The 21,539-nt window shown below is 52.4% G+C and overlaps 1 protein-coding gene across 1 annotated transcript in view; it reads right to left on the minus strand.

Moving 5' to 3' along the window:
• Nucleotides 1-21,539, minus strand: part of CASTOR2 (cytosolic arginine sensor for mTORC1 subunit 2) — a 65,431-nt gene that overhangs the window by 22,765 nt on the left and 21,127 nt on the right. Inside the window, exon 3 of the mRNA XM_026063638.1 lies at nucleotides 514-707. Within this exon, the coding sequence (XP_025919423.1) occupies nucleotides 514-707 (194 nt within the window). The remainder of the gene's footprint in view (nucleotides 1-513; nucleotides 708-21,539) is intronic.

Here is a 21,539-nt window from a genome sequence, read left to right on the forward strand (position 1 = left end):
CATCCCATCAAGAACTTAGCACTGCCTGTTCCTAAGCCATGTTTCCTAAGGAAATAAAGATTGTGCCCTATGTATGCGTGCGCATATGTGAGAGACAGCCAGTGTGCCCATCCCCAAAACAACTTTGGAGCCTCTTGGCCATCATCAACCAATCTGACAGCAGACACTACTTTCCTACAACTCTTAGAAAACTGATGTCTGAGTGAAGGTGAGAAATCCCACCAGTGCCTCCAGTAAGGGAGAGACTGCAGTGTGGGCTCAGTGCTTTAATTAGATACCAGATAATCCACCCAACAGTGGCACAACAAATACTTCATCCCATCTGAAAAGCTTCTGAGATGTCAGAGAGCCTAACTGCAAGAGGCAGAGCTCTGGGGAGAGCAGACTTTGGTATTTCTGCTGCTCCTCAAACAACTTGTTCCCTGAAGAGTCACTAAAACTCTGCCCAGCTGAACTTTCATCTGGTGTAGCGTGCAGCATTGCAAGCTGCCTGGTCCTCTCATGTCTGCTTACCAGGATGAAGTCCGTCTGATAGGTGGAGAGCATAAACACTGAGATGTTTTGGTCAGCTAGCGGTGCTATTACTGACTTGGCAATTTTGGTCACGCCGATGGGCTGGGAGCTGGAGAAGCCACCTCCGCCGGACACCACGTTGAGGGCAAGCCACGTAGCATCTGCCACGCTCAAGTGTTCTGAGGAAGGGAGCTCTGCAAAGAGATGGAGAGAAAGGACAGAAGCTTGTTTTAGAGCTAAAGAGAGCCAGGTCTACTGTCTGGTCCGTATGTGGCTTCCACAGACCTCAGTGCAAGGAACAAAATGAGCCCATTTATCCAGCCCACCTCCCTGGCTTTCCATACTGCTTCGCAGCTTGGTACCATGCTCCTTTTAAGATGTGCCCATTGCATCAACTTCCATTGCAGGATTGACAAAGATTTTCAAGGATGATGCAAGGAATTACATCAGCCTCAGCCATTTGCTAGGATGCTGGTGACCAGCACTGTTGATATCTCCCCATGGAGGCAGCCTGAGGGCCTTGACTTAACTCGAATCTCTCTCCTCCTTCACCTAATTTCTCCAACTGCTTTACTCAGGCTTTTCTATTCTCTTTTGTTTTATTTAGTTTTACTGCTCTCAATTTAAATTTTCTTCTCCTGGACTGGAAATGCAGGTTGACAGAGCAGTCTGGGCACTGGCCCAAGACTTTGGAGATGCAGAGCAGATACTCTGCTCCACCAATGGCTTCCTGCACATCTGGAGGCTGCTGCCCCCATCTCTAACGCAGCCAATAAGAGCCCCATGGCTCTGCAAGGGATGGACACATACACTAGAGATTGCAAGGTGATCAAACATGAAGGTAATGAAAATCTTAAAAACAACCCAGTTCCATTCCATTTGCTTCTCATCTCTTGCTTTTAAGTAGTTCAAAACCTGTAGTTAAACCATTCAATAAAAATTCTTAACCATTTTAAAGAAATCTTAATGTATTAACAGCCCATAAAACCAGACACAGACTCTGGAACGAAGGCCTAAACTTTGCTAAGATTTTCTGGACTTTGGATTTTGGGTTGGCAAATTACAGAAGCCAACAGTTCAGACCCAGCTCTTGCAAACACACTTAGATCCGCTTGGCTTAAGGAACTCAACCTCAGATGCAGACCCAGCCACCGCGGATGTGCCCACGGAGATCAGAGCTATGCCAAACACTGCACAGAACTTCCAAGGGCGCCGACGCTGCCTAAAAACTCAATTCCCTTTTCTAGCAGGGCGAACCAGGCTTGTCGAAACCTCATCCATTTCTCATATCCTCAGCCTGAACGGTATTATTATTTTGATATTGTCTCCATACCAGTTTCCGACTCTGTCCACCCACTCCTGGCTCCTCCGTCATCTTCTTTCATACAGCCTTTGGGAGCTGTTTCTGTACAGCTCCAGACTCCAGAATAAATTCATAACCTCACTCCCCCAAAGCCCCCAGGCGCCGCTGCTGCAAGATGACGACAGTGCTGAAAATCCTAAATGAACTGAGCAACAAGTATTGTTTGTTTTGCTCTCCTCAAAAACCTCAGTTGTGTGTGGCATGAAAACAACCCTGAGCAAACACAGGGCAAACAGTTGGGACGCAGAGGGTTTGGCTTTTGCATTCTGCTGTTTAGCTTCGTAGGCCAATGTTTCTCTTTCACCGAATAATCAGAGTTTGCACGGAAGGAAAACTAGACACCAGGGAGAGGGGGTAAGTTTGGGCATTCGTCAACAGCACGTTACCTCGGAGAGACCAGCAAAAGTTGCTTGCAGACAATTATTGCAGCAAAATATCATTTGCCGATCGGATGGCCGCCTGCACCAGAAAAACACCCCCGAAACACAGCTTGCTACATCAACCGGCGTGGAGAAGCTAGGGCTCAAAACAACTTGTGCTGATCTAATAAGCAGCTGATGCTTTTTTTCCTCTATTCCCACCTCTGCTCCTGCCTGCGAAATAAATAAAGGAAAAGAAAAAAATGATGCGTTTCTTCTTTGGCCGTGCATTCGCTCCCTGGCAGCCCGGAGCAGCAAGGCCAGGCCAGTTCCAGTTCCCGCATCCCCCAGGCCATGGAAACAGCCCGGCTATGAAATCAGGGAAAGCTCGAGCGACACCTTGCCTCGCTGCAAACCCATCCCCAAAGCCCTGCTCTCCGCGGGCGACGCGGGTCCGGCTGCAGTTCATTAAATACTAGGAAGCTCTTTCGGGTCAGGGACGTGGCGGAAGGGGCGACGCTTCCTGGGGGCTGGACGCGTTATCCCGTCTCGCTCCGCCGGCAGCAGCGCCGCCCCGCCAAGCCCTCGGTGACCTCTTCCGCACGGGGCGGAAAGGCTGATTTGCCACTTAGGCCTGTAATTGCCGGGCAGCGTTGCTTGCGTTGGTTTAAATGGGTTTAACACGCCCGACCAAGTGTGACAAGGGCCATTTTGTTTGCTTAAGTAACCTGCTTCTCATAATTCAATTAGCGTTACAACAAATGCACAGCAAGCGCCTGAGACGCCGCTTCTGGACGCTGCTTCCGCTAGGCAGCCGGACGGAGAAGCACAGCCCGAATTTTAGTGAAACAAATGCAGATTAGAGGCTCCGCAAATTCATTTAAATAGCGTCAAACAAGCCACGGGGGGAGACGCTTGGCCCAGGAAGCTGCTAAACGCGAGCACGAGGAGCGCCGAAGACACCAGGCGTAACGTGAACGCAGGCCCACTGGGGCACAGTAAGGTAATAAATAAAGAGCAAAATAAGGAAGCGCCTGTGTTTGGGCACCAACCCACCCATGGGTGGGTGACGGGACGGCCGTTGCCCTCCAGTAACGGGGTGAAGGATGGGGAACACAAACACAGGACCGGTGAGCAAGCGCTTCCCGGGGGGCTGAGCCCCGAGCACCCCACGGACACATCCCCCGTCCTCCGCCGCAGGGCCGGCGCGGAAACGGCTCCAGCAGGCTCTCGAGACCCGTGCGCAGCTGCTTCGGCAGCCCGCGGGTCGCTCCCTGCTTCTCATCACGGGGACATCCCATCCCGGCTGAGGACGACCTGTAACAAGCTGGAGACTTGGGTTCTGCTTACTCTAACTGGGCTCTTTGTTTTTAATCCGTTTTGAAGCTTTTTGCTGTGTAATACTGCAGGGCAGGCGCCGAGGACCAGCTCAGCCGCCCGCCCGCTCCACAGCCGCAACTTGCTGCCCACCATCACGACCACCCCTGGCAAGCAGAGAGGGGCTGCAGGCTCCTGCTGTCACTGCACCCACATTGGCCGGCGTCAAAACCCACAAACTTGCGCAAGGCGTGATCATCCCTGCCGCCAGGGCGCCGTGTCTGTCTCCAGCATGATTTTGCTCGACACAGCAGCTGCTCTTATCCAAAATTCCCCGCGGTGCATGAAACCTGCGGTGTCCCCAAGCAGACAGACAGACGTCATACGGGACACGGTTCCTCCAAGGGAGATGTTATAGGGACGCCAAGCGCTGGTCAACCCAAACCTGACAAACGCGTGTCAAATCAGGTTGCGAGGCATGCGTTAAACTGCTTATTCACACCGCGGGTGACTTAAAACGCCTGAGGTCCATCCTGAGCCTCACTGGCCCACTTGGCACGTGCGGTCGAAGCAGACCTGCCTCCACGGCAGACGACACCCTGGGACAAGGGGTGGGGAGTATCACATCGGCCATAATTGGCTCCTAAGCTCAAACAATCGATCCCGGTTCCAGGTAGGACAACAAACATTGGCCGAGACCCAACTATGGATTGAACTCGTGCCTCTAGAGTGCTAGGAAACGTTGCAAACCCTGCAAGCCAATGCTCTACACGGCGCTTTTACAAAACCCGTTTTGTACAAAATGCCGGCCAGATGATGACGCTTCCACCACAACAGTCTCCATCAGCAGCTAAGGGGACCAGAAGGAGGGAAGGAAGGTCCCGTGGTTTCCAGCCCAGACCTACGAGTTGGTTCTGCAACTCCCCTGCGTGACCATGGGAAAATATCAGTATTTTGTGTCTTTATTTCCCATATTTTGGAGACAGACTCCCTAAAGGTCTGCCAGCCTCATGCAGCCAACACGGCAGAAGGAGAAACACTAGGAAAAAGCCTGACCACTAAAGAGTGCTGTAAAACACCCCAAAACCTATGTGAAAGCAGAACACCACTGGAACTTTTTTTCTTCTCCGCACCTAATTTCAATGGGTTTAGACTTCTTCTAAAAGGGCTACAACGAAGGGTCCACAACAGCAACTGGAGAACGAGCAGTTCCACGGTGGAAAGGCACATCACCTGCCCACACAGAATCGGATCAGCACTGTGTTAAGGACTGCCAAAGAGGGAACGATCCCCTTCCTCCGAAGGGATACGCTGAGCTCTTTTACATGCAGCTAGTTCCCACTTAACTGCAATCAGATACCCACCTGCGGCCATCTATTACCTTTCCAGCGAAAATGTAGATATATGATGGATTTATTGTGGAGCTCAGAGGGAAATGAAGGTGGTGAGCTTGTTCGGTTCTTTGATGTGGTAAGTTGGCTCGTCTCATAAGTGCTTATTTTGAGTCAGTATGGAAATTTTTGCATTACAGCAGAGTACTCTGTGTGATGTGTTATTCATTGATTTATTTTGGTTCTGGTACGCAGAATGAACCAATTGCTCATTCAGTTTATCATTAGAGGGTTTATGTTTGCAGCCACCGTTAACTCCGAATGTTAAAGAATAACGAAGTTAAAAAATGCTGTGTTTTTTTTATTAGCCTTCTGGCTTTAGATCCCTTGCGCTGTACTTATTTCACCTTTTATAGCCTCCTCCTGCAAAAGTGACAGCTAGAATCTGACTTGTATTAAAACGACAGGCAGAGCGCTCCTGCAATAGCAGGAATGGCCAGGCAGTAAAAATAACAGCTCTGCCAAGTGGAAAATTTTGCAAAAAGTGCAACCTCCCCCCCCACCCCAATGCCTGTGGGTGCCACAGCGTGGTACGACCCAGAAGCACACAACGGCCACTGGTCCATGGGGAGAAACTTTTGAGGAACGTTGTATTTCTGAGGAGGAAAAACCTGAGGGAAACCGGCCACGCACGCTTAAAACCATGGGGCGGGAGTGGGAGGAGGACAGCCACATAAACCTCCTTCCTTTTGAGAAATTAGGCTAAGAAAACCCCGCTGTGATGCTAGGGCATGGAAAGTTTTGTTTTCTTCGCTCCCGGAAAGCAATGCAAAAGGGGTTAAATTTTGGTAAAGAGATTTACCGCTTTGCACAGAGTGCAAAACCCCAGAAAGAGCTTTGGAGCTGCCCCACGGCAGCGGGACAAGCGAGCGCCTCGGGGATTTCACCGTGCAAACCCTGACCTTTGCGAGGCTGCAAGTACCGTTTTTCTTTTCGCCTCAAAACACAAAACCTGCCAGCTTCTCGCTTCATACCCGGGAGTGGAGGCCTGTTTCGTTGCCGCACGGACGGCAGACAAGCACAGCAGGCGCTTTGCAGCGCGGCGCGAGGTGGCTGCTCGGCAGAAAGCCCCGGGCTCCGGCGCGAGTCGAGCGCCCGACATAGCTCCCACGCTGGGCGACCTGTCCGAACGCAACAGCTCGGCGAGATGAAAGCACGCCGCTCGGCTGAGCGTTGGGAAACAAGATGATTAGGTCCAAAAAGCTAATGCCTTTGTGCACGAGAGAAGGAAGACAGAAACGCCACGGCTCTGATTCGGCCAAAATCACCTCCCGTCCCGAACCGGGGCTGAGCTAACCCCCGGCTCAGCAGCTCCAGCCTCTTCTGCAAACAGGTTGCTGCTGTTGCAGCCAGGCTGCTTTTGCTGTTTTTTCCCCGTTAAGGCTGGACCCAGAGGCGATCTCCGTTTCGGCTGGCCGTGGGGTCAGCTCGAACCCCGCGGCACGGCGCCTCGGCATGCAGCAGCCCTGCAGGGTCCCGAGCGCCCGGCCGATGGGGCAGCGGGTTTCTCCAGGGCCACAGCTGAACGTCAACCTCGAGCTTTTTTTTGTTTTTAATCACTTCCTTGGCCTCCTTTTTGCCCCCCAAATGTGCTCCTGACGGGGTGCCTGGGCATCCCTGCGGGGCTGTATCCGCAGCCGGGGAACTCGGCCATCGCTAACCATGCGCCTGTGTTTCTGACACGTTCTCTTAACAGAGCACGCAGAACTGAGGGTTTTTTTTTCTTCTAAACTCCCTCAATAATGAAGCTGTGAAACCTGTCATCTCATTTTCCTATTTAGGTATTATCCCACTCACAAAACTGTCAAAAGAACATTGTTGGGTTCATATAAACGCAAACACCCCGCAGCGAGGAAATGACAGCCTGACATTTCATATGTTTAACCTCAATGTTTATGTGCCTCAGTTTCCTGTCTCTAAAATGGGCACAAAATCCTCCCCCCTCCTAAATCTTGCTCTCAAAAAACAGCTGACCTGTTTAGCTGAGCTTTATACCCATTTCACAATACAAAATGCAAAAAAAATCAGCATAAGACAGACAAGCAGCAGGAAAAGTTTTGCCCAAGAGGGAGTTTGGCAAGGATTTAAGCGTCAGAAAACAGGGTGAGAACAGCCATTGCTGCGGCTTCCCGGAGCGCTTTCCCGGGGGATGTGCGTTTCCAGCACCCCGGCGGGACGCGGTCGGGGCTGCCACTGCTCCGGGGACTTTAAGGCAGGATTGAAAGGCAGAGGCCTTGCACTTCCCACCACGTCAAGGCTGCAAGGGAAAGACAGACGGACAAAAAGAAAGAAAAACAAGGAAAGGAGCAAGCAGGGAAGCATTCTTGAAGAAAAAACAAGCACCTGGAGCCTGGCAAGGTCTCTTGGCGGCAGGGCCCGCAGCGATCTCGACCCATTTCTCAAGGGAGATTTATCTCATCCCAGTCCTTTTGTGCTGTTACAGATTTTCATTCGGTTAAGGATTAACTAAAAGACTATCTATGGGTTTACATCAAAACGCGTGAACGTACCCAGTGCAATTTTCTCATGTTTTATTGACAGTTCCATTCAGACTCCACCCTGTGTAATGACCAGTCTGAATTTCACACCGTTCGTGTGAATAGTCGAAATTACCCACGCAGGGAATTACTCACGATGACCCCGGTTATCGCGGCCGTCTGACAGAAACCGCTGTTATTACTCACGGGCAAGGGAGTATATTATAGCCGGTGCCCGTCACTGCAGGGAAATGATGAACACATTCATCCCACCTTTATTTCATAAAAATTGGGAGACTCAAAAAGCTGTTTCAAAGAGCACCTAGGTCACCGGGGCCATTTCTTCAGACCACGGCATCAAAGAGAGAGAAATAGCTCCCAACCAGAGACATCGAGCGATTTAAGAACATTTGCAGGCACCGCGGGAACCGCTGGAGAGGGATCGTGTCAGCTCAGCGGGACTCAACGAAGCGTCACTGTGGCCCCATAAACAATTTGCAGGACCTTGTGAGCGTACTCGATCTTCAAAACAACTGCAAACTTTCCGTTGCCCGGTTTTAAAAGGAAAATTTTTAGCTCCCTCCTCGTGCAAAGAATTTAGCTTTTCTAACAGTCCCAGGTGCTATCATGCATAACGATAATTTCTGCAGGAGCTACTAGCAACTAGCTTGCTAGAAAGACCTCAACAAAAAGTTTGTTGGGAAGGGAGAGCGGCACAGTGTTGCGTAGCTTCTCCATTCTTCTCCATCTGCCCCCACGTCTGGGGCCAAAAATCTTTCTTCAAAAAGACGTGCCGGTCTCAAAGCCCGTGCTCCAGGACACCCAGGGGAGCCCGGCTCATGACCGCTTCTCTTTGTGTCTCCAGGAGCTGGTGCCACCCTTTCTCAGCAAAGCTGATGGAGATGCTCACCAGGCGCCGGCTGGCCCAAAGGGGCACCGCCGGCACGGACGCCGAGGCAGGAGAAGGGCAGGCGCTGCTCCCTGAGGAGCAGCAGGAATGGCAACGTCTCTACACTAGTTATGCAGCTAGGGAAGGAGTACGGGCTAATTAAAATTACTCTTTCGGCTCAGCACGTCCTCGGCTGCGTTTGCACAGAGCAGAGATGACGCCATGTGGCTGACTGATTTATTTACACCTCTGGAGTCCCCGGCGCATCCCGGCCCCTGATCCCAATTAAGGGCGCAGCCATGCATTTGGGCCAGTTCCAGCAGTCAAAGATGCCTGGCACGCCGCCGGGATGGAGGAGCCAAACCAGGGACTTTCACCCACCGTGAGCGCTCAGGATGCCTCCGCTGCCTGCAAACCACACCAGCAGAACCCAATCCGGCACCATTTCTTAATTCAACGGAGAAAAACGCTCAAGGGCTCTGCAGAGCCCTGGGCAATGGCCTGCAGATGACGGGGTTGTGGCAGGTTATTGCCGGCGCTGCCTCCGGCCGGGAGTTCTCTGGTGGTGCGCGGCGCCGTTGTACCGCCGAGTGCCGGGATTTGGGGACTATCCAAATAGCCACTGAACGGTGAGCAAATATTTGCACGAGTTCACGGAAGCTTCTTAGGGGAGAAGGGAGGAATGACATTTAAAGGATGAATATGCTTCGGGTAGGAAGATTTTTGTATCTGGAAGCGTGTGCTGATAGGGTGCTGGAGCCCACAAAATGCTGACTTTTATCAATGTTCAGAGCAATACATGAAATGCACTGCTCCTCGTTTCCACTCCTTTCTCTTTTAAATACAGGGGATTTAGACTGTATGCCAACTATATATTGAGACAGATGAAACAGCTTAATTCCTACAGCACTGAAGTACTGCTGTTTCCTGGTGCAGCCAGTCCTCAAGACGAATTTTCTTTCCAGCTGCAGCAAGAGCATCTCTCTTTCTTCCAGACGTTGTGTATGCTCCTCTTTTAGCTGTTTGCTGGCCTAAGGGTTGCCCACATAGAGACCACACACTGGAAGAGCAAGTGGACAGCCTGGTGCCTGTGCAAGTAGCACGACACGCCATGCCTTCCACGAAGCAGTTCGCCTTTATTTTTCTCCTGGTTTTCTAATGCTGTCCCGTTTTCCCGAAGCCGTCTGTGCCCTCATGGCTGTAGCACCCATGGAGCCATCGCCGGCAGCACCCATGCCACTACCATGAGGGGTTTCCATGCCTCCCTTTGGCTCTGAAGGCAGGAAAAACAGCCGCAGAAACCCAATCACTTGCTTTTTTCTCCCTCCGTTAGGCTCCAACCTGCAACCAAAACCAGGGACTCCTTTGGTCTGCAGCTGGAGTGCAGCTGGATCCCCTTTCGCTAATGAAAGGCCAGGATTTCCCTGGGGAAAGGACCTGTTTGCCATGCAAGTTCCCTTTGCAGGAGAGAGGTGTTTAGGCAGGTGAAGCAAGCTATATTTGCTCTCAAACCTGCAAATTTTCATCCCATTCTCAGCCTCCCCATTTTCAAGCTCCAGTGGAGAATTTGAGCCTCTGTGTCAAAATGCCGGAGAGCTGAACCGCGCAGCTGCTAAGGGCCGTGTGGCACCTTGCAGGGGCTGCGGGCAGGGGCCAGAAACACAGCGTGGGGCACCTGCGTGTCCCACACTAACCCCCGCAAAGTCTCAGCGGTGCCCCAGTGTGCTGATCTACGGGACCCACTGCAGCGCAGAGCCTACGAGCCGCTTCTCCAGAGGTGCCCGGCACAAACCTCCCAAGACTCGCGTGGGCTCATGCACGTCCCTCTGCCTTAGCTGGGCTGGTGGTTGGTAGCCCACGAGCTTCGTGCTTGAAGGGCACCCTGTCCAGGTCATGTCTATGAGACGCTTCTTTCTTTCCACCTCCCCCTTTCCTACTTTATCTGCAAGCTTGGAGATAGGCAGAGGGGGTATTTCAGTACTTTGCTTCAACTGGGCAAGTCTTTCCTTGGCCGGGAGGTGCTGAGTTATCCTGGAGCTGTTACAAATCTTCACCATTCCTGGAAGCCAAGTACGCAGGTGCCAGGATTGCACACACGAACTCGGGCAGATCCTTTTCAAACAGCAGCACAAGCGACACTATCATTTTTATGGATGAAGTCCTTAAGGCCACGACTTACTGCCTGCAAGCCAGCATCCCTCCAAGAGCATGGCGTGAGGCGCCGGCCGAGCGCAAACCATCCCTCCTGCCTAAGCAACACATCTGCCCCAGGGCAGGGATTTACCACCCAGCCTGGAAAGGCGCCAGGACTGCAAACGGCACGAACATCTCCACTCCTGCCCGTGTGGTTACATGCACCCCGCAGAGCTGCTCTCCATCACTGATGTAGCCCGGCTGCAGCCCTTCATCTAAAGGGGTCCGAGTGAGTCAAGCAGATCATCAACGAAAGTCTTCCGGAGGGAGCTAGGTGCTACGTTACACTTTGCTTTTCCAAAATTTGGTTAGGATTCAGGGGCGGACAACTGTGACCCATTTCTACTTGCAAACGCCCTCCTGGAGACAAGGCTGCTCCCAGGAGTTGGACGCAAAGTTCATTCCGCTCTTTACGCCCAAACCCTCCCGTCCCATGGGCTGCACCTCCCCGCTCGCAGCCCCCCGGCGCCCGGCCGCGCGCGTGCACTAGCTCTCCGTCCTTCCAGGTAAGCTGAAACCGCGCGTGCAAGGCGAGGAGGGCAAAGACGGCAGGTCGGGTTATTTTTGCATAGCCTCCTAGCAGCGGCGCACGGGGAGCTGCTGACATTACCTCATCCGCGCACCCGCCCCCTCGCCGGAGCCGGCCGCAGCAAAGCCCAGCACTTCTGCTGACGGCTGCTGGAAGCAATAGCCAGAGGAAAATTAACTCTTTGCTGCGCGTGACGCACGCTGCACTCGCCAGGGGCTCGGACTGTTACCTGGCATCATTTTTTTGCGGGCAGCTGTTACAGAAGGGATGTCTGAATCCTACGAGATGAGCAAAATCAACACCCTCTGTCTCCAAGTATTTAGCTACCAGCAAAACAAGCCTGAATTGCTCCCGATCTGTCCCAAACGCAAGACTAAAGAGGAGCGTGAGAAGCCACTCGATGCTTCAAGGAACAGACCCGGGGTAACAGTTTTGACAGGAGACATGACTGAGCAGGACCTTCAATTCCCACCCACGTACTTCAATTACACAAGAAGTGGGTATCGTTAGTGCCAATTTTCCTTGAAACCCTCGTGGCCTGAGAGAGAGAGAGAGAGGCACAGGCATCTCGTCCAGAGCAACACAAAAGCCTTTCTTTGCAGGAAATTAAAAACACGGAAACAAACGCCAGCACTTGCGTCAGCCGCAGGCTGGCTCAGGCAGAAAATCACCTCCAGAGCGTTTGCGTTGCAGACCAACGGGTCGATGGCGGCGTGGGGCAATTAGTGCCTTGCAACGATCCGGCAAGCAGAGGGGGGGAATTTTAGGGGAGGGCTGGCGAGCAGGAATAACCACAGACCCTTCCCGTTAGGAAAGGCAATCCTCAGCTCCGGCTGAATCCAAACTAGGATGCAGACGCTGCCGTCCGATGCTTTTGCAGCCTGGCGAAAGGGGGACAGGAGAGATGCACAGGAGGGAGGGGGCTGCTGTGACTGGCTCTGAGCGCGCGGGAGCACGGTGCGGACGGGGAAGGCAGAGCTGATTTCACCGAGTTGGCTAGCTGTGGCTAAGGACACCCCCAGCTACACAGCGAGGCAAGCCTTAGCCTGTTTTCTGCTCCACGCAGCTCTCCAAGCAAGGCGAAACTCCTCTGTAGTTGGATCCCGGTGGTGCCGGATGCATGGATGGGCACGGGGTGCAAAGTGGCATCAAGGCAGACCGAAACCAAGCAGGTATCACCCTGGCCAGGGCTTTGCCCAGGCCCAGGCAAACGTCCCCTTTCGGAAGAGCCAGCATCTTTGCAGGGTCTGAGTCTCTCTTCCAAACCGTGCTCCTCAGGCACAAATGTTCATCGTTCCGGATGTTATAAGGATATCGGTCTGATTATTGTCGCCACTGTTAAGAACAGGAAAATCTCATTTCCCACGTGATAACACGGCATGCGCGTATATAAAATGTGCACTGCCATTACTGTTGGAGAACAAGGAGGGAGGACGGAGGGATGACCTGGTGGCTAGCTGCCGCGTGACCTCCTCCGCGCACGTTCACGCATCACATCCCCAAACTCGCCCGGATCAGATGGGGCCTGATCCCACCACTGGGAATCGATCCCCGCTCTGCCCCATGGAGGCACTTTCCCACGTGGGCACTTTCTCCACCACCCAAACAGCAGCCCACAAAACGCCAGGCACCAAAGACGTAACAAGGACCGAAGCAACTACGCGAGAAAGCCCCGCTCCTTGCTAACCGGTCTCCACGCTTCTATCATTAATCTCTGATGAAAGGCAAACCGCCTCTGTCCGAACGGTTTTCTGTTATCGAGACCGCGCTTACATCGAAGCCGAACGCGGCGAGACCAAGGCAAGCCGAGTGCAAAAATCTCGCAGGCGCTGACGCTCTCGACACTTTGAAATCATGCTAATCTGATAAGGCGCCGAGGGAATCATGCAAGTAAACAAAGCCGGTGCCCGATAAGGAGCATTCGAGATAGGCCCTCGCCCGTATTTAGCGCTCAGCGGGAGGGAGAGGCAATCACGGTTTCCGCCGCCGGCACGAAAGCCCGCCTGTCTGGACTGTGGTCCACCGCAGCCCGCGACAAGGAAGGCGAGACGGTGGGATGCGAGCGCTGCGGCTCACGGCTAGGTTTTCCTGAGCGTTACCATTCGATCGTGGCACTTCCTCCGCCAGGATAGAGAGAGACGCGGAGGGAGGGAGAGGGCAGGCGGCAGACCAGCAGCTAGAAGGAAAAAAGGCCAAAACATAAGGGTTAGGTGCAAAGCTCGGACAGGAGACAGCGGTTTTCTTTCTGACCTCTGTACGGTTGGCGGGCGTTCAGCAAAACCCGAGCCACCTCCGCGCCGCAGGTTGCTGGCGACGCTGTAGCTCAGCGCTTTGTGCAAAGGATGCGGGAAGCTGCAGGCTGCTGCCCTTCCTCTGCCACGCCGCCTCCGCGGGAACGGGCCTGCTGCCTCCCGGCCGCGAGCCCTCCGGCCAAACAAGCCCCCTGGTTCGAGGAAAGCTGCTCCTAACTCGACTTCCTAATTTAGGGACCTCGACAACACATGCGCCAAGAGCCAGCCCAGAGCAGCGGGTGCTTTCTGGGAAGTCTCATCGCTGTCTTCTCTGAATCCAATGGCGGAGAGGCCGCGGGACCCTTTCCTGGGGGAGGAAGGCGCCCACGGGGCCATGACGCACCAAGGAGTCGCTCTCCCCTTCCCCGCGCATCGATTTGCACAGCCGCGATCCTCGAGAGCTCTTCCCCACCCTCCGTTTCACCCAAATTTGGGTGAAGCTAGCCAGGCAGAGGGGCACATGCTCACGCCTCGCGTGGGCGTAAATCCCGCTCGTGTCGGCACGCTCGCCAAAGTCGGGCGCTCCGGTGATCCACCACCAAGTGCCACAGAAACGGCCGCTTTTGCAGTAATTAAAAATGAGATTCTTGCTATGCCTGGCTGTATAATTCGGAGGCAGCCAGTTCACCCAAGCAGATTACGATAGCTCAGGATTTTGCTTCTTTATTTCCGCTGCCTTAACCGTGAGACCAAGGCAGCCGGCTTTGGAAGAAAGAAGCACAAAATTCACTTACGCAAACCCCCATTTTTCCTCTGTTTCCCCAGAACGTTCGAGACAAATCCAAACGCAGAACAGGACGGACGCGGGAAAGCAAACAGCAGTTAGTCACCCGCGCGGACCTCTAACGAGCGCTTCACTGCCTAACCCCCCCGTGCAAAAGCCGTTTAGCTCAGGGGAAGCAAACCTTCAGGAGAGCGGCAGGGCGAACTCCCTGACCGCCCATTTGTGGGAAATTAGAGGTAAAAACAACACATCCGAGGGAAACCAAAATGGTTTAAGTGGGAAACCTCCAAACTGAGGAAGCAGTGGGGCTGCGGTGGCCTGCAAGCATGTAAACATATAGCGTGTGTGTGCGTCTACGCGCTCCTCTGTATAACACAGGCATGTGCCAGCTTCCAGGGCTTCAGCCACGCTCTCCCCTCCAGGTCAGGCCAGCTTTGTGCGGGACGGGAGACTTGTCTTTAGGCCACACACACAAGCTGGCACCAGCAACACCGGTCTGCTTTTTGACCCCAGGGTGCTGGTTCGTTCTGTTGATGAAGTTTTGATCTGTAACCCACGACAGAGGTTTTTGGCGTCGTCGCTGGAAGGTCAGAGAAGGAGCACAGAAAAGCAAGTCCCAGGCACGGAGCCCTTGCCGAGAATGATCTGTCGGTGGCCTCCGCCAGGAATTTGTTGTGTTTTGAATTAAAAGAGCCTCTTTCGAAAACAAAAAACCCACCCAAACCGAGATGGTAAGTTGGTGGCTCAGAACTAGTGGTAAGAGAAGAGGGCAGCCAACCTCCCAGCGCGAGGCTCGCTGACGGGAGCTGCGAGAAGGCACGGGGAGCAAGCACGGGGCATGAAACGGGAGGTGATGCACGGTCTGCTCCCTGCAGCAGGAGAGCAGCCTTGCCATCCCCCCCTCGGACCATTCTCCATATGGGAATCCAGCACGGCACAGATGAGAGGCTTTGGAAAAGTGCCCTAAGACAAGTGCTGGCAATGCTCTGGAGAGATGGGAGGGATGGAGCGAGATGGAAAAAGCCAAATTCTTCCAGAAGGAGAAACACTCTGAGAGGAGACATTATTACTGCCCGGCACTAAGCATGATGTTAGAAGGCCACTTTATCAATGGTTCCCATGGCAGGAGAAAAGCACCCTCAGAGCCAATGGAGAACTGTTTTCTGGATTTTCTTCTCCCTCCAAGGACTATAGATGATGTTTAATAACTTAGATACCCACCAGGTGCAGCAAAAATCCCCTAATGATTTCTAGCATAGTCTTGTTGAGGCATATGATAACAGAGCCCAAGGCGTATGCCAAAGAGGACAGGTCAGCCAGGAGGACTTCGGTCCTGAGCCCCTGCGATAGTCGAGAAAAGCTGAGGAACAGGAGACAAGTACATGAGAAAGATCCATGTGCATCAGTAGCAAGGGGAAAAATATGCCAGGTTGAACCTACCAAATGCACATAGTCTCTTCATGAGTTCCCAAGCAAACTTGCATATATATGTTAGATGTCCTAGGAGAAGACATCTGAAGGGAGAGAGAGAGAAAAAAGGAGGGCTATGGGGCTGCACTTTCAAAGAGGAGATATGGAGCTGGATTCTCAAATGACATAGGAGCACAAATATTGAAGGAATGGTACTACGGAGTTTTTAGAACTCCTATTCCTAAAGCCCGAATTCCCCCGTGTTTGAAGAAGGGCTAGAAGAGAAGATGGACAGAGGGGCCAGACGCTTCCCCTTGCACTAGGCAGTCACGTACCCAAAGAGATGACAGCAGACACAACTTGTGGTGTATTTCTTCCTGGAGACAAACCACAGTATCCTGTTCTTCGGGAACAAAAAAAGCCAACCAGCCAACCAACCAACCAGAAAGGACTCAAAGGACTGACAGCTCACACCCATTGGTCTCACAACACAGTATCACGGGTTTTATTGTTGCAGACACTTGACCAAAGAATCGCTGTTCCTGCAGCGACCCAGTCTGTGGGCGGACAGCCGTCCCTGGGAATCAACAAGACTCACGGGAGTCTTGTCACTGCCCAAGCTGTCTGGACAAGATCCTGGGCAGCTCGTTCTAGGTGACCTTGCCTGTTGGACTAGATGATGTCCAGCTGTCCCTTCCAACTTCAACTGTTCTGTGATTTCATGTGAATAAGCTCTTTGTGGACTAAGCATGTGCTCTCACTACCTCCCAGCATCTCCCAGCTTCTCCAAATGCACTATTTATTGAAGGGGCAGGGTGAGGGTACAAGAAATAAATACACTGGTGATCTTCCCAGGGAGGAAAACAGCATCTTCTTTCCTCCAAAGGCCCAGCTCAAGGCTGCCGCTGTGGTACCAGCAGCCAAGCTCCTCCCCGGGCGCAGAGGCTGCGTTCGCACCGTCCACCCGCTCGCGCTCCGGCATGTGAATCTGCTGTTTAATAAACTTTCCGGCAGTTTGTGTTTCTCAGTAACCCCGCGTTAGTAGTCATGGCGACAAAACCGGGGGCCTTGGCAACACACCAATGATGCTGCAAATCTATGATGACTAATCCTAAAAGCCTAATTTGCAGAACTCATCTGAATACTTAAAGATATGCGGGTCACTGCAGGGGTCGATTTAATGGCCGGGGCATAGCTGTCGGTGAAGCAGTTGCTGCAGGAGGAGCAGCCAGGGCATCTTCCGGTCATAAAATTAAGTGGTTTTTTAATGCAAGATGCAGACTGGAGAGACAAGAAGAAAAAACGCAATTTAAACACAGCCACAATTAACAAACCCAGCTCATTTCCAACCCAAGAGCTGGCCAAAGCTCCCAGATGAAACGCTGCTGGAATAACAGTTCCACCCAAGGATCCTGCTGATGCAGCACCGCCGGGTCCCTGGCCGGCCCCATCGCAAGGACATGGAGGATGGAGACTGAGGACCTCCCGTTGCAAGGGTCGCCCCCTTTGCTGGGACGGCGTTAAAAATTCACGGCCACGTCTTCGGTGAACGTGCTGCTGAGGTCCCCGAGGGAAGGGAGCCGAAGCAAGAGCATCGCTCCGACTCGGCCGGGCTGCGCCGGCGAGGCTTTGCCAAAGCCCCTGGCTCTTTTTCTCCCCGGCTTTTGCGTTTCTCTTCTCCAAGCATCTGCCGCCCGGCCTTTCACACGCGCAGGCTCGAGGAAACGCTTAGCGGCCGCTCACACACACATCAGCTGCCTGCACTTGGCATAGACTCCCTCTCTTTATACAAATAAAGCAATAAAGAAGCACACCGTAGACAATATCTTACCCAGCATAAAGCAAATTACACTGGCCCGAGGCTGTGGACTCCTAAACCTTTTTTCTGTAGCGCAAAACAATTATCGTTCACCTAATTTCTTGTGGTTTTGAACATGCATTCACATCTTTCGACCCAGCGGCTGCCGGAGACAAGTATCAATGCCCAGACAGGGTAAGTGGTTTGGTCACGCGGTATCGCCTGGTGGGGCAGGACCTGGACCTACGACCTGCAAGTCCCAGCCCACCGCCGTAACCCTTCCTCCACGTGCACCTTCCAGAAAGCCTCCTCCGTTCATCTGTCCAGGAGCTGGGGCACCGAGCACCTTGGTGTGGCAGAAAGCAGGCAGCTTTAGTTAAAAGCAAGCACGCAAAAAGTACGCGTTGGGCAAAATCCTAGCTTGCTTATCCAGATTTTCCCCTCCCTAAAACTGGATGCAGCATAATTGCACTTGCCACTGCAGCTGACACAGAGCCAACTGGAGCGCGAAGCGCTGTCGGTTCCCTTCATTAGTTTGTCAATGTTTCTGTTCCTGCCGAGGAAATTGAGTTTAACCAGGAGTTATCTCCACTCATACTTCATTATATTGCTGTAATAAAGCAATAGCAGCAACAATAATTACTCCGGGAACTAATGACTTCTTCTGCACCTTCAAGAGCAGAACGCGCCGCACAATATATGTGACACTTCCTCGGATGCAATCGAGAAGCTTCTTGGGTGAATTTGTGCAAAACGGAGGCTCTGAAAACCTTGACGGTAGAGCCAACCTCTGCCCTTTTGGAAATGAAGCTACTTGCTGATCCTGCTGGAGGCTGAGCTAGCGTTTCCGGAGGGTTTCGTTAAGTTAGACGTGATCTCGAGACGCTTGAAACAGCACCTCTGACTCCTCCCCTGGAAAAACTGATCTCCCCGACCACAGAGACGCCGCGGTTCATAAAGAGGGTGCATCTGCTACGGTAAAACCTGCATGCAGATTAATGCCATCAAATTTATATTCTGCTTTTAGTGCCTGGGTATTAAACAGCGCAGGGACTCTGTTTCCAGTGATCGGGAACAGGAACAGCAGTGTGATACTTTGATTACAGCAAAACGTTGGGAGCCCAGGCTCCGTTTTCTGAACCCCGTGCGACCCGGCAGAAGTTGCTTCAACCATGCCTCAGTTTCCCTATCAGCACGAACAGGTCTAGTGACCCCCTTCTGGTCATGCTGTGAGGCTTTCATTCAAGCACACACAATAATTTGCTGTATAAAGTGTTATTTACAATGTTATAAACCTCCATGCAGAGCGAAATCCTGAATATACGGAGTAGGGCTTTTGCTCGTGAGCGCGGCACAACCAGGACCTTCTCGTGGCCCACCACCGCCGACACCGGGGAAGCTCTCCACAACGTCTGCAGACAGGTTTGCCTCCGGAGGGAGAAGCCCTGGGACGACGCTAGTTAAACACTTCAATGAATTGGAAGTTATCTTCCAGTGTATTTTTAGTTGGCACCAACAGGCATTACATAATAGCTATTATATAACAGCACTACAGCTACAAATACTCTCTTTGGGGCTTTGTTTTGGTTTTCTTTTCCTTTTTTTCTTTTTTTTTCCGATCGTCTCCTTAGTGGGGAACTGATCAATAATTGTGCTTTCCATCAAACGAGGGAGGCAAATCCTCAGGCGAAAAATCAAACGGAGTAAAAATGCTGCTACTGAGCCTGCGAGCGCTTCTCTCTTGCCCAACCTCAAACCGAATTAACTATTCCCAGAATAGAAATTCCACTAAGGCTTATCTGCGGTTTAAAGGGACAGGCTGTGATTTTGCGCAGACACCAAATTTCTCAATACCGGAGGGTTTTTTATCTCTTGCTGATGATAGCTCAGAAGACAAAAATAAAGCGCGGGCGGGGGGGAGCACTAAGTAAAAGACGAGGAGCCAAAAACGAAGGAGCTTTTCTTTGTCTGCTGGCAAGATCGGCTCCAGTCAGTGCCCCTTAAAAATCTTCCCTTGGCATATATATATTTTTTTATGTTTTCTTCTGAAGAGCCGTACTGGCAGAACAACAAAGGCTTCTGCTTCCCGATTAGGTGCTGCTTGGAAAAAGAGGAAAGTTTTCCGAAGCCAGAAATACCTTCTTTGCCTTAGTTCCTACCTCTGTGCCTAAACGGAGCAGAAGCAAGTGCTCTGCCGCCAAAAGCAAAAATAAACATCAGTCCGGCGGCACAACGCGAGCTCCCACATCACGCCACCCTGCCGGCGCGGGTGACGGCTCGCTCAGCTTCCGCTACCCCGGCACGGAGCCTCTCCGATGAACAGCCTCGGTAACTCTGCTTTTTTGGGGCCGGTCCTCCTCGACCGACTCCGGAAAGACCAAAAGCAAGCGTATACCCAATAACCGCTTCTCGGCTTGCAACCGCTGCCTGCTCTCGCACCTGCCCGAACCTCCCCGCGCCTCCGATGCTCTCCTGAGCGGTGCTGGATTTATCAATAAACCAAACCCTGGGCTACCTACATGGGGAGGCACTGGGCGGGGAAAGAGAAAAAACAGCCTTAAGAGAGAGCAGAGAAGGGAAAACACGAATGCAGCTGCTCAGCGAGTGCTATGGGAATTCAGAGGGTTCAGCTGAACCTCCCAGCAAAGGGCAAAAAAACCCAGAAATCAGGACAGAGGGGAAGGAATCAAAAGGAGTCACGTTAGCATGACAGTGCCAGGCTCGGGCTAAATTATTGGGGTGCATGTGGGGGGGAAGGAATAGCTAGGAAAACTAACCAAATACATGGAGGTGCATTGCTCTACATGGAATAGTGCCTCGCTTTTAGTTTTAGGGGGTTTTTTTGTGTGTGTGTTTTTTTCAGTTTTTTAGTTCCCGGGCTTTTGCCACCTGTTTTGATGTTGGATAATTAAGCTGAGAAGAAAGCAACTTGATGGAAAAGCCGCCTCAAGAGCTGCTCGGGTCGTAGCTGGCTGCAGCAGGGCTGCAGGAGGCGGCCGCGCAGCAGTGATTTGCAAGGGGTCCGCGCTGACCACGCTGAATCCAGCGGTTTGTCATTCAGGACTGGAAATATTAGAGAACCAAGTGTCGAAACAAGCAAAAGCAGGAAGTTTTCTTGCATTTGTCAAGGCTTTCTTCTCCCCTGTAAAAGCCATGAAGGGCTTTTGCAATAACTGATCGCTTGCAGCCCTGGGAAATGGTAAAAGCAACCTGAACTGAGACAGACGCTCATGGATCTCGGGAGAAACGCTCCCGATTCACTTCAAACCTGCAGGGCCCTGCAGATCCCACAGCCCCAGGTGTTGGGGATGATGGCATTTGATACAGGTTTGGATGCACAGTTGTTTCTGCCGTTGAGCACCCTTTCAGGATCAGGGCAAGCAGCCCCTGCCTTCTCCACGGTCCAGCAGACCCCAACGGGCCATCGTCCCCCCGGGCTCTCTTTGCACGCGCCTTTGCACCAGCCCGACGCCGCAGCCCCCTCTCCGGTGAAAGCAGCACGGCCATCCCTCAATCCCTTGAGGCATAACGCAGCACGGCTCAGCTTGATGCATTTTTGGGACCTCCTTGGGTTTACGCTTTTACAAGACGCATGCAACAGGAGGGCGATGAATCCCAGCAACCCGGCGCGAGCCTCTGCAAACACGCAGCTCTGGGGCAAGAACCCCAACTTCTCCACAAAGATTGCTCCACGGTATTTGAGATGGAATTAAAATGTATTTAACTCGTATAAGTGACATGTAATACATTCAAGAGAATAAAATAAAGAGGCAAAGATCTGCAAAATACAAACCATTAATCAAACCAGCACGCTGAAAGACTTTGCTGTGAAACCTCCAGCGATTAGCCGCTGGCACCCAGCCACGCGGCCTGGAAGCTTCATTGCAGTGATATGTATTTTTAAACTAGCTCCGGCGACGAGGAGGCCATTTGGGGCATGGAGAACAACCCCGGGGAGCTGGGATCAGTACCCGCCACCGGTTATCCTGCAGAGCATCTCTGCATCTCAGTTCTCCACCTGTAAGACTGGAATGATACACCCTTCTCTTAATGCTGGCCTGGCTTATTAAACTAAAGCTTCAGAGCAAGGTCCACCTCTTCCTACGTTTATGGAACACGTAACAACTCTATCCCCATTTGGGGATGAGAATTGCATCCGTCCATAACACAGGCGACCGACAGAGACAATTGGAGAAAAGGGGGTTGAACGAGCTCTCGAGGCCAAACGCAGCCTCCCTGCCCACGACAGAACCAGTTACCCCGAGATCACCCTCAACCGTCCCTA

Source organism: Apteryx rowi, unplaced genomic scaffold, assembly GCF_003343035.1.
Source record: "Apteryx rowi isolate R43461 unplaced genomic scaffold, aptRow1 scaffold_20, whole genome shotgun sequence".
NCBI classification, from domain to species: domain Eukaryota; kingdom Metazoa; phylum Chordata; class Aves; order Apterygiformes; family Apterygidae; genus Apteryx; species Apteryx rowi.